The following is a 16,525-nucleotide window of genomic DNA, read 5'->3' on the forward strand; positions in this document are numbered from 1 at the left end:
GGGCGGCGTGTGAGGGGAGCTTGGCAGCTGCAGGAAATAACTCCAGGAGGAGGGGGGCGCGGGGAGCTTGGCGGGCCGCAGCAAATAACTCTGCGGGCCACGTGTTTGAGACCCCTGGATTAGGTGATCACAATGGTCCCTTCTGGCCTTGCGGTCTATGAATCTATAGTTTAGTGAGATAATGGCCACAAATGTAGAAAGCTTCAGTTTCACGAATTGAATACCGTATTCGTGCCATTATTGCAAATATCGAACCTCTCAAAATAACAAATATCAAAAGTCTCTAATGTCCTTCTCTTCCTTCCTTCTCTTTTCACATCAGTGATAAAACCTAACAAAGTCTTTACTGTGCATTGGCATTGAACCTGCATATCCATGAAAATCTCTGTCCTTGAAATAGTTTTGCTTTTATGAGGCCTGCTTTTAAGTTCCTGTCATCTCAAAATGGCAGTTCCAGAATGTTGGCACTCAGTATACACTATAGTTAGCTAGTTTACTGTGCTTTTATTACTATTTTTGATACGGTCTCTTTCATGTAATTGTTTCTGAATGTGTTGGGTTATTTCATCATGATATACAATTAAAACATTCTCTTCGGTCACACATTGTGTTATCGCCATTCATTAATTTGACAGTACAAAGGTGTGATTCATATTGTTTCAAGGTTTGTTTTGAAAAGCTCTAGTTAACATTGGGCATATCATCATAGCATACCTAGCACAGAGACATTAACATGTGTGAATTTTGGTGACAGATGTGAAAGTGGTGCCAGCCCAGATTTCATGTGGCTGTTTGAAGTAAATGTTTAATGAATAGAATATTTTGTCAGGCCATTATTTTGTTCCTATTTACATAACCATTACTTCTGCTTATGGGCTGCAAAATATGTTGAGCAGTTGAGGGAATTATTTTTTTTATACCCTGTGACAAGTTTGCCTGAAGACTTTGTGTCCATAGTGACACAGCCACTGTTGTCTGGTAACTCTGTGGAAATATTGTCTATTTAAGAAGGACCACTGAGTCGTCTTGTTTGGATTTGTCCAACAGGAAAAATGTATCATGTAGTCAGTCACATAGTGTCCTGTCCTGTCATTGTATCCTTCGCATCTGTCTGGTATAACACTGCCTGACTGAGTGCTGGTGGACTTCCTCTCACTGGCAAAATCCAGCTGTGGTGTATGTGAATCTCAATCCTGTGGAAATCACTGGGCCAAATATTGCAATGACATACATTTTGGTGGCATTGGCCATATATTGGGTGTAAGTGGTAAAGTAATGTAATTTGCACCAATGTGACATTCATTGGGTGTGGAAAATGAATGTAATATACATACCAATGAGAAGGAATGGGGTGTGTATCAGGCAAAACAATTAACAAGAGGATGTAGGACAAGTTTGTGTGACTGCTTTGTACATCATCAGGTGAGCGCTGATCCAGAAACCACACCTTTTAGGTCTGTTGTGTTTTTTTAAAAATTACTTGATTTTTACCCAAATTTGGTAAACAGAAAGCAGAGTGCATTCATACCCATAGATCACTGTTTCTCCTGACCTAGGCGCTGCTCCATCAAAGCACTTCAGCATGTGTTTTACATTAAGCATATGAGTAGCCCCATTGGCTTCAGGGAGACTTACTCACATGGTTAAAGTGAAGCAAGTGCTTAAGTACTTTGCTGCATCTGCATTTCTAGGGGTGGACCCAAACCCCATTGAAGTGAATGGAATTCTTTCCATCAATTTCAGTAAGCTTCGTATCTGGCCCTTATGTCCCTATATACCAGTTACTTCTCCGAACTTCCAGTGAAATGAAATGAAGAGTTCATCTGCCAGCTAGTGGAAATTTGTGGGGCTCACTACTGCCTTCTCTTACGTATTTCTATTTGCTAATTTCCTTGATAAATCTCCTTTCTTGCCCCTTAGTGTGAAATTCTGGCCCCTCTGAAATCAATGGGAATTTTGCCATTAATTTCAACTGGGCCATGATTTCATGGTATGTAAATTTCATGCACTTTACATATCCCTGAATATCCATATGGTGCATGGTAGTCTACTTTGCCTCTTTCTTTCTTACAGCCAGTTCTTTGACCAGTTTATAGGCAATGTGTAATTTGTAAGTACATTGCCATTTACCTCTTCTCAGAATTTGGTTTACCAGAACGCAACAGGATCATGTAAGAACATGTCCTACAAACGTATAGTGATGTGGCCCCAAAATAAATTCCAAAATTTCTAATTTTCCTGAAAGTTAGTCTTGCAAGACCATAAATGAGTATTGTAAAATTTGGTATTTTTCTACTAATTTTAAGACTAATGGCGTATTAGCAAACCTAATTTATGACAACTTTGTAGTCATATTATAAGATGTATTTTTGTTTGTTTTAGATTAATTAAAGAAAGTAATGATGTTACCAAGGGTTTTATTATTATAATGCCCAAAAGTCTTCTAGATGTTTCACAGAAAAATGAGAGACACATTCCCTACCCTTAAGAATTTACAATTTAGATGGAAAAAAAAGTGAGATGAAACCAAAGGGAATAGGGAACTACGTGCACAGGTTACAGATACAAGCTCATGAGTTACCTGGCTGCCCAGCATGTCTTGGTAGTGTGGTGTTCTTTAACTATTAATTGAATGCGGGGGAGGAGGGAGTTCAATAGTTTGTATTTTATTGTTTTAAAATTAAAACCACTTTGCCATTTTAAAAGACAAGTGTAATAGGAAACATTCTTTTAAAAGGACGTTATCAAGGGAGTTTTCATAACAACATAGTTGTTTTACATACTTATTCATCATATCCCCCTGGACGCTTGAAAATGAAAAAACTCCTTCCCAGTTCCCTTCCCACCCCCCTTTTCACTTGCATTCTGGTTTGTTGTTATAGGGTTACTCATGAGTGTTGTGCTTTTTGGCATTGATATATTTTTCAGAAAAAAGAGAATTGAAGCATTTGTTTTGAAAAAAGAAAAACACATTTAAAGAATTACATGGACTTTGCAAACAGATATAAGAAAATGAAAGGTAGGTCAAATTTCAGGCCTACAAACCTGACAGTGTCCCTTTCATTTTAACATCGATGCTTTATTTGACAAAAATTAATGATTCTTGTAGTGTTACGTTAAGCAATGGCAGACAAATGTAAAAATAATATTGTTAATCTTAATAGCTGTTTTTCTTCTGTTTCTTCTATGTTGTTTTTAAACACTAATGAATGGCTGCAAATGATAGCCTGATTAGACTTCTCCCTTTATTTGTGTAATCTGACTACTTTACTTACAGTTTTTTTTATGTGATAGTTGCTGAGAAAGTGCTTAAAATAAAGTATCAGTGACTAAAATACAGATGGTCTGTTAAGGACCCAGAGAATTTTTCATTTTAGCATCAGCGTTTACATCTACCTTTCATTTTATTTCACCAAAAAGCCCTAGCTGAAAATTGGTGTACAAGCTCTTAGCTCAGGAATGATGGGGTGTGTGTGTGTGCGTATTGGGATTTTTGTTTAACAAATTTTGGGTGGCTTATCCATTTGTTAAGTTACCAGAGAATAAGAAAAATAAATGCTGTGGATTCATGTAAGGGCTGGATGGATGATTTGTAGGGCACAACAACTAAAGGAATGAGGGGAATTGGGCATGAGATGCCTTCCTCTCCAAACTTAGTGCCAGAGCGGGTGATCAGGCATTAATCCCCAAGTCTGTGTGAAGACCCAAGCAATCACTCACATTGCTTGTGTTTTAGGTTCACCCTGTGTCCGATTCTGTAACTGAAAACTGGTTTCACACTAGATTTGAATGTGTGTTTTGGTTTTTTTTAATAATCATCCTAATATTCAGTTTTAAAGGGCACTGTTATGTGGCCATATGTAATAGTTACTCTTCACATGTGTAGCTACTGTGCATGGGTATGCGTATTGTACTGTCGTATTATTTATCTTTTATTTCAGTAAAACATGAACAGTTGTTGACACAATTGCCTTGTAGTGGTGCTGAAACTTTGGCCTCAATGATTTTATGTATTGACAAGACAGACTTGTGTCAGTGATTGCTGGAATGAGGCCTGTTGAATTTAGAGCTGTTAGCAGAAGATTTTTTTTCTTAAATACATTTAGATAACATTAAGGGCCTGACTTATACCACCAAAACCAGCAAATTCAGAGTTAAGTCTTCTCACTCCATCTTTAATGCACACTACTGTGTCTGGCTTTTCCAGCACCGTATGGTACAGGAGATCACAAACTGTCCTCAGAACCCTACAACACCTAGGCAAAAAGTTTATCACATGGCTGCTCTGAACATTCCAGGTATGTCCATTTACAGTGCGTGCCCCTGCTGTGCTGCTGGATGTTCCATGTATGTCTTAACATTCCATTGATTTCAGTGGAATGTTAATGGATGATGGCAGCGCACTGCAGGTGTGGTGGAAAACTAGCAGTGAAAGGGGGAAAAGTAAGGATGCCGTGAGAAGCTTCAACTTTGAATTTCCTCGCTTTTGTGCGTATGAGTCAGACCCTTAATGTTGTTTTAATGTATTTTTTGTGTTTAATTTTTAGTAAAAATTTGAACACGATCCAGGCTACAGAGGTTGCAGTGGATAAGAAGTTTAAAAGCTTTGGTTCAAGATTACAGGAGACTGCAAGAAAAGTTAAAGACATGGAAATGAGGATCAAGTGACAGGATGCTATTCTCCCTGAGAATACTGAAGATTGTAAAGCATTGAGAAATCGAATTCATGATCCTGGAAATCAAGCTCAGATTAAAAAATGTCAGGTTGGTAGGGGTTCCTGAAAGTTTGGAGTTAGGATAAACTGAGATTTTTTTTTTGATCATACATTGTGAAGCTGCTGTGATCTGGGGTAGATGGTTTGAAAGTTCTTCTTCTACCTATATTATGATTTAGTTGGGGATTGGTCCTGCTTTGAGCTGGGAGTTGGACTAGATGACCTCCTGAGGTCCCTTCCAACCCTGATATTCTATGACTCTATGATATACCATATACCTGCAAAAGCCAACCAAGCAAAATTGGCTCTTAAATCTGAGTTTAGTATTTGTGGTTGAAAAATCCCATTTTATCCACATTAAAGTTACTCTTTTTTTGGCATTAGGTTGCATGTTTTATTTTAATACAAGCGTGGAAAATATTGCTCTTGATTACACATTTCTTTATCCTGCCACTCTGAGGGCTTGCTGCAGAGACCAGACACATGGCACACCATGACATTTCTAGATAAGATATAGACAGAATGCACCCAAATGGTGGAAGAAATGGTTTCTTGTTCAGAAGACTCTGATTCATAGTGAAACTGTTTGTCAAATGTAAACTTCAAATGGTTACTGCCATTGAGATGAAATTACTGTAAATTCACTTAAGTGTTGAGTTAGTCTGTAGTTCAGTTATATGGTATTTATGCTGAGAAGTTGTGCAACAGGAAATCTAGCCTGAAGTTTAGGGAGCACTTTGGCAAACAAAGGATTAGCTGGATGTTCATGGTCAAAGTCACTGGTTAGGCTTAAATTCTGAGAGGACTACTGGCTACACCCAGTCTGAAGTTCTGTAGAGTAGAAGTGTACTTCGTTATTTTTGTTACCTTTCCTTTTATATCTTGGGCCTGAGTCTGATACATCACTTATGCCAATGTTAAAGAGGCGCACTACAAAAGGTTTTTTTTTTCTCCTGCTGATAATAGCTCACCTTAACTGATCACTCTCGGTATAGTGGGTATGGCAACACCCAAGTTTTCATGTTCTCTGTGTATGTGTATGTATATACATATCTTCCTACTGTATTTTCCACTGCATGCCTTCAATGAAGTGGGCTTTAGCCTACGAAAGCTTATGCTCAGATAAATTTGTTAGTCTCTAAGGTGCCACAAGTACTCCTCGTTCTTTTTGCTGATACTGAAATAATACAGCTACCACTCTGAAACCTGTCAGGTGTAACTCAGTTACAATCCATGGAGTTACACTGACATAAATGAAAACAGAACCAGGCTTTGTGTATTTTTTAGTGATCCCCTTTTGGAGGAATCCTTATTTTAAAAAGTGGTTTTCTATTGAGTTAGCAGTTCAGTATTTTGTGAACTCTTAAGATTGGCTTTGTCTGGAAAGTGATTGTAAAAATGGCATTTTCTTATTCAACCATTCTGCACTCTGTGTTTATTCAGAGTCATATCTGCTGTCCTACTGAAAAAAAAAATTTATTACTTTCATGTTAGTGTTGCAAAACTATTAGAGAGACAAGGTGGATGGGATAATATCTTTTATTGGGCCAGCTTCTGTTGGTGAGAGAGACATACTTTTGAGGGCTCCTCTGAGTTATATATATATTGGCTTGTTCATCATCTGTAGTTTTGGTCCAAAGTTCCAGTTGCAAGTATCTTTATTACTGGTGATGAGGCATGAGCCAAAATGAATCCAATTTGTCTCTCAGACCCAGGCTAGGTTTGCTGGACTGGTGGTTAGAAAAAACATCTTCTGCTTGTTACGTGACCAGTTGATAAGAAAGGCAATAAACCTGGAATCCCACAATTACTATTTTTACAGTTCATTTTCAAAGTGTAATTGTACTTTATTGCACTTTGGGTTACATATCAGGATACCAGCAGGGATTCTGTAAGTTACTTTACTTTGAAAGCATGGCAGAGTTCCAGGTGAATTTACAGTGGGGGCTTTCAGTGAAGTTCCCATTGAAAAGGATCAGTAGTTGTCAGGGTAGTGGAAGTAAATTTCTGGTGTTAAGTTATATATTCGTGTGGTGTTAAGTTATATATTCGTTAAGTTATATGTTCTGTGTCATGCACTAGCGTATGATGTATTTATAAGAAAATACTACCAATGTCAAGGATAACGCATGGTCCTTTGTGGATGGTGCAAATGGCTATTAGGCTATCCTAGATACAGGATTCAAGAAGAGCCAAAAAGAAAAGCTCTACGTTTTGTTTCTATCATACTTAATTTTTGAAGCTGATCCAAGTGTATGAATATTGAAATGAGCACTGAAATTCTTGGTGGTGTGTGCCAGAAATGTCTCTAAATAGAACCCTGCTGTCTTACCAAGGAGGAGACCCACTGTAATTGATAATGAAAATTGATATGCTTGGCCCTTTCTTGAGAGAGAAGGGTTTTCATGAGCATCTCATCCACAGAGTGCCATTGCTACTCCATTTACTTTTCCCATACCATCGCTAAGCACCACTATCAGACCAACTTTGTCACACCTTCTTTCATCTGTCAAGATGTTGGACGGCCATGTAATCATACAACTCCATTGGCATGACCAGTCTGTTGGGAAGGCAATGGGGCCAAACAGATTTAGGCGGCGACCAGATACGAAGGGGTTTGTAAAATCCATTGCCCTCCTGCTTTAAGCTTGAGAGATCCTGCTGCTGTTTGCTTTTAAAAGAGGACAAAATTATCTAGTAATATTTAAATTGAAGCCAAGAGTTATTTCTAGATGCCTCTCAAGGGATTTTGTGCCATCTGAAAAAGCATGAATATAGGAATAATTGGAAAAAGTATTAAGCGGATTTAAATTTTGCTGACTTTAATACTTTTTTTCACCAAAATACTCTTTGAGCAAGTAAATGGCTTAAATATGAAATCATACTGTAGGGCTAGACTGTATATTTACAACCTGCCGACTAAGGGGCAACAAGTAGCAGCGCTGCCCCAGGAACAGACCAGAGAATGAATTGTGACTTTGAGTCACCATTTGTTTAATGGTTCCCCCACTCCCATTCCTCACTTCAGCTCTAGTGGGGAACTAATCCACTATTAGTATGGGCCCGTGGTAGATCCCCCTCCACAGCAACTCGGTTCTTTTGGCCAGCAACTTTCCACGGGATAGTCAGGGCTCCCCCTGTTCTCCACCCATCTGCACAGTAGACAGAGTAGCAGTCCCACAGAGGCTGCTCAGCCCCCCACACTCTGCCCCATGAAACAAGGAACCTGTGCAGGTGGCAGGGACCCTCATCCCCCCTTGCTCTCTTGCACTAGCTTTAAGACTAATTGTTTAGCGAATGCGAAGCATATAAAATTCATACTACAACACATGTATAGAAATTATGATGGATACATGAGGAATTTCAAGACTGCTTCTCTTGCAGTAGTTCAAACTGTATGTACTGTAGTGGAAAAGACTACAGTATTCCCTACCTCTTGTATTCATTTTTCATTGTCTCTTTGAGAGAGTCATTTTCCTATAAATATAATGATTTAATATTATTGAAGTTTACAGGAATCTTTCCTCAATTAGGTTTGCATACTTATAATTTCTATGCCATTAAAAAGATACTCAAAGTATTTTCATGATGTTTCTTAAATATTTTTTTCATTTCTAGCATCTTGGAATCTTGAAAAAAAAAGCCTGCATCCTTAACTCGTTCTTTCCCCCCACCACTCAATATGTATATTTCTTTGTTATCATACTGTTGTTGCTAAGTGCTGCTGTTGGTTTTGTTTTTAGGGAAAAAACCAAGTACTGATGCATCAATTTTGACAAAGCTCAAAGATGAATTTTACGAAATTCATAAATTTTAAAAGAGAACTCTTTAGGTCAGCATTATGAACTTTTACACTGGCTCTTCAGCAAATCACACAGGATTGCATTAATTATTTCTCAGTGTGATTTCAGTCTCAGCAGATCATTATCTGTAATTATAAACTGAATGCTCAGTGTATGAATGCATGTTACGTTGTTCTATAAATTTCACTGTCACCTGCCTGCAGAATATTTTTGTTGCGCTATTTTGAGATTTCAGAGTTGGTGAAATCCTGTCAGAGTGACACCTGACCCAAGCTTTGTACAGATGCTACTCAGTAGTGCAGTGAGGTCCTGTCTTTAGCAAATGACTGTACTATTTCCTTGTTGTTTTCAGTCTTTTGCAGTTCAGGGTCTAGGATCTTGAGGCTGCTCTAGTACTTTTACTCGATTGCTTCAGAATGTAGCAACGCAAACCTGTCAAGTGTCTGCTTCCCAGCATTTTCTTGTTTTTATTGTTTGCTGCTGAGAACAAGTCGGTTCCTAATTTACTGGCTTTTATCTCTTGAAATGTTTCTTTGCTATCATACAAATATAGAGGTTAATTTTAATTTTGTTTTTGAAAAATGCGTGTTCTCAATTTATAAATAATACTGTTTCTCTATTTCATTGTAGGCATTCGACCTCCGATCATGAATGGGCCCATGCACCCACGCCCTTTGGTAGCTTTGCTGGATGGCAGGGATTGTACAGTAGAAATGCCTATTCTGAAGGACGTAGCCACGGTGGCATTTTGTGATGCTCAGTCCACACAAGAAATTCATGAAAAGGTAAAACATTTCAATCACACTCCTGGTTGGCAAGTATAATATAAGCATTTTTACAATTACAAGAGAACATGTACATTATTATGTAAGTGACAGTATTTTGGTTAACAGTTGAAAAGATACCCAAATTGGTCAGGAATTAGGCAAACTTCATATAGAGGGGAAACAGAGAATAATACCTTTATTCAAACACAGTGAAATATAGCCCCGGGCACCTTGCCTTAGATGGGACATTGGCCTTGTGTTCATCCACTACATATACACTTCTACCCCAATATAACGCGGTCTGATATAATGCGAATTCGGATATAATGCGGTAAAGCAGTGCTCTGGTGGGCGGGGCTGCGTGCTCCGGTGGATCAGTGCCTCAGCGTGTCTGGCTCCCACACACTGCTCTGAGCAGCGTGTTAAGTAAGGATGCCGGGCTGGGGCCGAGGGGTTGGATAATGGGGCCACGGGGGGAAGGGGAACGGGGGTCGATTCAGACGTGCAGGAGAAGCGCGGCGGGGCTGTGGCGGGGGGGCTCATGGCTGGAAGTTCATGCCTCAGCCTGGGTGCCTGTGACCGGAGGGAGCTGGTCCGTGCTTCAGCCCCGGCCCCAGCTCCGCGCTTCCCACTCCCTGGCCCCTCCGCCAGGCTGGGTGGTTTTGCTGCAGCCGCTGCTTCGCTCAGCTCCTGCCTCCCTCCCGTGCCCCCGCCCGAGACCCTCTGCCCCTAATAACAAAAATTATTTAGTTTGCAAGTTTACAAACATTTTTATCCTAAAGGAATAAAAATATCTGTCCTCGTAAAATTTCGAAGCACATTATTTCTTTGTATACTCTAATCCCTCTACCCTGATTTAACACGGTTTCACCTATAACGCAGTAAGATTTTTTTGGCTCCCGAGGACTGTGTTATATCTGGGTAGAGGTGTAGTAGAATTTCATTCATAGAGAGAATTACAGTAGCTGAGAAACAGTATGTATATTGTAAATATTAGTATGATAGCATATAAACTGAGAACTTACAAAGCAATAAAGATTCCCCTCTCAGCCGTAGGTCCCTCAAGCTTTGGGTGGGTGCCTCATGCACTGAGAACTTAAACTGCAGTAAGTAATTGCTGAAACAAATTTTAGCAAAAGGTTCATTAGTATTGGGGTTGGGTGAATAAGCTGCTATTCCAATTCAGGCATTCCTATCAGCCACTTCACTGGACTCCGCCAAAAGTTCAAGAACCTGTGAAACAGCCTGGGGAGAGGAGGCCTTCCAGGTTTGTTAAGAGACAGTTATCTAGGGCTGTCAGCTGGCTTGTATGCCTGTATTCCCTGTTGGGGGACTGGTGTCATGGTAAGGCCTGCTCCCCACCCAAGCTCCCTTGCATTTTCTAGGGGAGGAGAACACCTCACTCCCATATTTCAGGAGCAATAGGATGGGGAAAACCCTGCTGCTCTTACTCCTCACTAACAGACCAGGGCCTCGGATGGCCCATATTGCCACCCTGGGAACTAAGGAAACCTTATCTTCCAGCTACCAAAAATCGGTACCATGTACAATGAGCATGGTAGCAGAGAAGAACTAGATGGGGAAACGGGGATTCACCCCACAAGGATGTCTTCCGTCCTTGCTCCCAGAAGATCAGAAGGAGGTATAATGGCAGGCTAGTGCAGGCTCACATGCTAACTTGATGGACAGGCCAGGTAGGCACAGTTAAACAAGTGTTTCTGTGTCTGCTGCAGTGAGCTTCCTGATGCAGATGGAGCTGTGTGAATACAGAGTGTGTGTGAATACAGAGCTGAATATGTCCCAAATGTTAGGGATTTCGTCTGTGTATTGAATTGAGCTAATGTTCTTGCGCCTCTGCAAATATATTATTGGTCTTGTCCCTGTCCAATTATTGTAATATTTAGGCATGTGACAGTTCATGGCTCTTTTTTCAAATGTTAGATAGAAACTGAAACCATAACTGAACTATTAACTTTATTTGCTCTACATTCTTACAAAATATAGCACTGATAAACCTTTAAAAGGCAAGCATTTTTATGTCGGAAAGACCTAATCCTCCCTCAGATGGCTATATATTAAAGACAGCTCTTGAAAGTACAAACAATAATAGTTTCCTTTCAGTTAAGTGAATGACTCCTATTTTATGCAGTGCCTTTCTGGTATAATCAAATCAACCAACTGTTGTGTTCATTATTTCTTTGGCAATCAGATTTCTATCCAAAAAATGATTTTTGTTGTTTTAAACTCTCTTGAAAATTAGAATATATAAAGGAAAGCTTGATGATATTCTTAAACATAGTGGACTAGCTGTTTTGCTACTATATAAAGAGAAGTCTAAAGGATTTTTTATGTCTTATCAACATTGCAGACTTGTATTCCTCATTCTTATCATGTTTATGGGAAATGTTCTTTTTTTCGTTATGGAAATGTTCAACAGAGGAATGGCTACATACTCCTCAAGTTCTATAAATAGTTCCTCTCTGTTGTAGATTCTTGGACTTCCTGTCTTGCTTTTAAAAGTCATTGTACCGTAGTCCACTGTTGTCAGAATCATTATCAAGAATTATCTTAAATATTGTTTTTCTACACTATCAGTGTTGTCTTAGTTCTTCTGACTCAGTTCCCATTGATTTTTGATTTTTATTTATTTATTTATTTTGAGATATAAAGGAATGTAGTGAAGAAAGAGAAATAAATTCCTCACTCTAAAAAGGAGACCCCCATTTCATTTTTCTGAATGTCCTTTCTTCAATATGCAGTTGATTTCCCACAGAGTAGAAGCCGCTTTAAAAAAAAAATAGTATACTTCTGGAGGAGCTATCTTTTAATAAAAGATTATAAATTATAAGTTAAGGGTCCGAGCTGGTGAATTTTTAGTCCTGACCAATGCCCATTAAAGTCAATGGGAGTTTTTCTATTTACTTGAGTGGTCACTGGATTAGGCCCTTAGTGTACACACGTGTACACACACACACACACACACACACACACACACACACACACACACACACACACACACACACACTCTCTCTCTCTCTCTCTCTCTCTCTCTCTCTCTCTCTCTCTCTCTCTCTCTCTCTTCCCCCCCCCCCCCCCCCCCCCCCCCCCATGCAGAATCAATGATGTTTTTTCATAGATTCATAGATATTTAGGTCAGAAGGGACCATTATGATCATCTAGTCTGACCTCCTGCACAACGCAGGCCACAGAATTTCACCCACCACTCGCACAAAAAAAACCTCACACCTATATCTGTGCTATTGAAGTCCTCAAATTGTAGTTCAAAGACCTCAAGGAGCAGAGAATCCTCCAGCAAGTGATCCGTGCCCCATGCTACAGAGGAAGGCGAAAAACCTCCAGGGCCTTCCAATCTGCCCTGGAGGAAAATTCCTTCCCGACCCCAAATATGGCGATCAGCTAAACCCTGAGCATATGGGCAAAATTCATCAGCCAGATACTACAGAAAATTCTTTCCCGGGTAACTTGGATCTTACCCCATCTAAAACCCATCACAGGCCATTGGGCCTATTTACCATGATATTTAATTACCAAAGCCATGTTATCCCATCATACCATCTCCTCCATAAACTTATCAAGTTTAATCTTAAAGCAAGATAGATCTTTTGCCCCCACTACTTCCCTCGGAAGGCTATTCCAAAACTTCACTCCTCTGATGGTTTTGGAAGAAATGGGACAATATCAACTTAAATATGTCCCAAAATTTAGGTTTTGTAATAAGCTTTTTTCAACAATAATCACATTTTACAAAACCCTAAGACAAACAGAAATGATGTCGTGATTCTTTTTACTTCCTATTGAAACAAATAAATATTTCCATGTAGTGTTTGCAATTCAGACATTTCAACACGGTGCAAGTACATGAAAACCTAAAAGTGTAATTGACTGGAAACTACTAGAAACAAATATGAGATTTACCATTCTGACTTCTTTGGATGATTTGAGCGAAATGCAGAAGAATAAAAAAACATCATAAATATTTAAAACGCATTTACATTTTTAAATTTTATTTAATTTTTAAGGATCTAAGAGATTAATTGTGACACGCATCAGGCCATTTCTTATTTTTTAATTTAAAATATATATTAACCTGACCAAGTTTGAGGGTTTCCTATTTTTTATGTACATCCATATTTAAAACACAGTGAAATGCATATTGCTTTAAATTTATTTTAAATTGTCCTTAAAAAGTTCTAAACTCCTCATTTTTGTGTCCTACTTTAAGCCATCTTCATAGGAAGTTAATAGGGGTAATAGCTGGATCCAGTTGATAAGGAGCTAGGAGGAGATGTTATGGGCAAAGAACATAACTATTCTTTAGACTTGATTTTTTTCTAGATAACAGCAGTCCACCCTTCAGTTGGACATGGTTGTTTATGTTGGCACCTGCAGTCCTCGTACCTTCAAATGATTTCTTAACTAAAATCCAATCAATAGAATCATTGACCTATAAATGCCCTTAATTTCTCCAAATTGGAAGTCTCCTACCCAAAAAAAACACCCCACGGAAGAAATTAATATAATTTGTATAAATTGTTAGACTGATGACGTTTCAGAGAAATATCAAATGTATTTGTTCTAATCCATGGTCCAGCCGGAATGAGCATTCAGAAGTTCAAAACTGTAGCTGAAAGGGGCACTTGTTTCAAATTATAGCTTGAAAAGGGCACGCCAATGACTGAAATCTGATGAAGACTGTTGACCTTTTGGTGACCTCTGGTGGAAAGGTCAAAGTTCACATTTTGGGTTTTCTAGTATTCAGGATCACAGAATGAATTTATGTAACAAATCCCAATTTGTAGCTGCCTACAGGAACACTGAAATTAACTGTATCACTTATTAAGAGCCCAGTACTGAGTGGTGCTGACCATCCTTTATTTCCATTGTCTTCGGTGGGACAGGAGGGAGCTCAGCACCTCTCAGGGTCATACTCTAACAGTATCCATATTATTACTGTTATTGTTTAATAATATGCTGTGATGCTTTACAAGCAAAAAATATTTGTCTCAAAATGTTTAAAAACTAAATTCACACACAACACAATATTAGGATGGAGTTAATGTTACATATGAAGTTTATATCTTAAATGTAACACAGTATTTCAGTATTTCCATTTTAAAAAAACAAAGGCTTAAAATAAAGAAAATTACAAGGTGATTTGCTGAACAGTTCAATAATTGTTTCACGCTTTAAATTCAGATTTCTGGGCATACTAACAACTGTCACTCTGCACCACTAAATTATTCTGTTATTCAAAATATGTATTTTTTCACATCTGTCATCTACCATACCCTGATGCTAAACAAGTATTTACATCAGACCATTTTAGGGTATGGAGGAAAAGAAGAAAGAGGGAGAGATGATAGAAACCTAAGGAAAAGGGATTAAATTACTGATCTCAAAGCATTTTTCTCAATAAAAACAGAATTTCTGTTTCATATATTTCTTGGTTTTTTGAAAGACACAAAAGTCTGCTATGAGAGCAGGGTGAAGATTAGAGGTGTAATGTATGAGGGGAAGATTTTAGAGCAGATAGTGAGGGAGGCGCAACAGAATTGGAGGAGAGCCTGTATTTGGGATGTTAATAATAAACAGTGGGCAAGCATTACCAGTCTTTACCCATTTTCCTGTTGTTCCCCATACACTAATATAGGAAAAACCTCTCAAACCAGAAAAAAGTTTCAAATCTAGTAGTTTTCAACTGTAATGATTGAAAATAATTCTTCTGTAGTTCTTCTCTTGAGCAGCTCACTTTACATAGTCTAAGAATTTTCATTCCCATTTTACAGATAACAAAGCTAAAGTACAGAATTTAAGTGTCTTGTTCAAGACCGCAGTAATTGGTGTATGAGCTGGTATTAGAACTCTGCATTCCTGATACTTCATCTCATGTTCAAAATGCTGGGCCACAAACCCCCAAGGTTGCTACTTTGGAGGACACAGGGTTGCCGACGGGACGGGAACAAATGGGGCAACTGCCCACGGACTCGGGTGATTTAAAAAGGCCCAGGGCTCCTGGCTGCTGGTACTGCGGCAGCAGCAGCGGCTGGGAGTCCTGGCCCTTTTAAATTGCCCGGGCAGGTTGCAAGACTCCTAAGTGCGTGCGGGGCGGTACTGGCGGCAGCAAAAGCAGCTGGGCGGGCATGTAGAAGCCCTGGCTGTGCCCGAAGAGTGCACCCAGCAGTGCAGCCAGCAGCAGCTCCCTGGGCACCAGCCAGCACAGGCGCAGAACCGCCCAAATGTCAGGCGGACCTTTCTAGGGGGCCCATTGATTGTTCTGCCCTGGGCAGAGCCGTCCCTAGGGTACGGCAAATCAGGGTGACCTCTCTGGGCCCCAAGGATACGTCACTTCCGCCCTGGGCTTCGCACCCCCCTAGGGACGGCCCTGGCCCTGGGGCCTGGAATTGCTGTCGGCAGGCCTGAGAGGACCGGTAGGATAGTGAAGTAGTGGGGGCTTTACACCTCCTGGAAAATATTCCATATTTACTGATCATGTCCCAAGGCTTTTTTTAAAGCATCAACTGCAATGTGCGGTTAGAAAACTCATTACATTTGTTCAGAGATTGTTAATATATATGATAGAACAGCACACCGGAATTTTCTGTTTCAGTTTTTTACCCCATATTCACTAACCATCATGGATCACTACTGCTGGGAAGACAGGCAGTCAGCATGTTTAAACATTGATTTCTGAGTTGCATGTTACTGTAAATGTTGAGTTTTCTTACCAGTATAGAGAACAAAGTCTTGTCTAAACAATGACTGTGTGGAGTTAAGCAGCATGTTTTTGCCAAAGGCAGTGTTTTATTCAAACCAAGTAATATGGAATGTGTTATAACTGGGACCTAGAGTCCTTGCATCCAGTTGGGGAGACTCAGTTCAGTCACACTCAGATGTAAAAATGATTTTAAGCAATTGCTCATTAAACAAATCTGTAACAACTTGCATTGCTCTTATTCACAGTAACTGTCTAATTTCTTTACGCAGTGAAATATGCTTTTTAGGTGGTCTCTGCTCTCATGAAATCATCCCAAAGTGTTCCCAAAGGTACAAAATATAATGCTGCTCTACCTGTATTCGACCACAATCTCCTCCATTAAACTGCCAGGTTTTCTCCGTCCCTGGAGTAGGGGATTTCACTGAATATAATTTGTGGTGGGTTAACTTAAAATACTTTGGGTTTGGTTATCCAAATATCCAAACATCCAAAGATTCTTTCAGA

The 16,525-nt window shown here is 39.4% G+C and overlaps 1 protein-coding gene across 15 annotated transcripts in view; it reads left to right on the forward strand.

The window, feature by feature from the left end:
* Positions 1–16,525, forward strand: part of CTBP1 (C-terminal binding protein 1) — a 408,406-nt gene that overhangs the window by 348,246 nt on the left and 43,635 nt on the right. For 8 of the 15 annotated variants that reach the window (XM_027826156.3, XM_043544846.1, XM_037898255.2 and 5 more), the window contains one exon: positions 9,149–9,303. In XM_027826156.3, coding sequence (XP_027681957.2) covers positions 9,149–9,303 — 155 coding nt within the window. Of the gene's footprint in view, positions 1–2,928; positions 3,020–4,547; positions 4,765–9,148; positions 9,304–16,525 lie in introns of all 15 variants that reach the window. The other 7 variants (XM_007063701.4, XM_037898256.2, XM_043544850.1 and 4 more) reach the window with 2 other exon arrangements.

The sequence above is a fragment of the Chelonia mydas genome, chromosome 4, assembly GCF_015237465.2.
Source record: "Chelonia mydas isolate rCheMyd1 chromosome 4, rCheMyd1.pri.v2, whole genome shotgun sequence".
Classification (NCBI taxonomy): Eukaryota; Metazoa; Chordata; order Testudines; family Cheloniidae; genus Chelonia; species Chelonia mydas.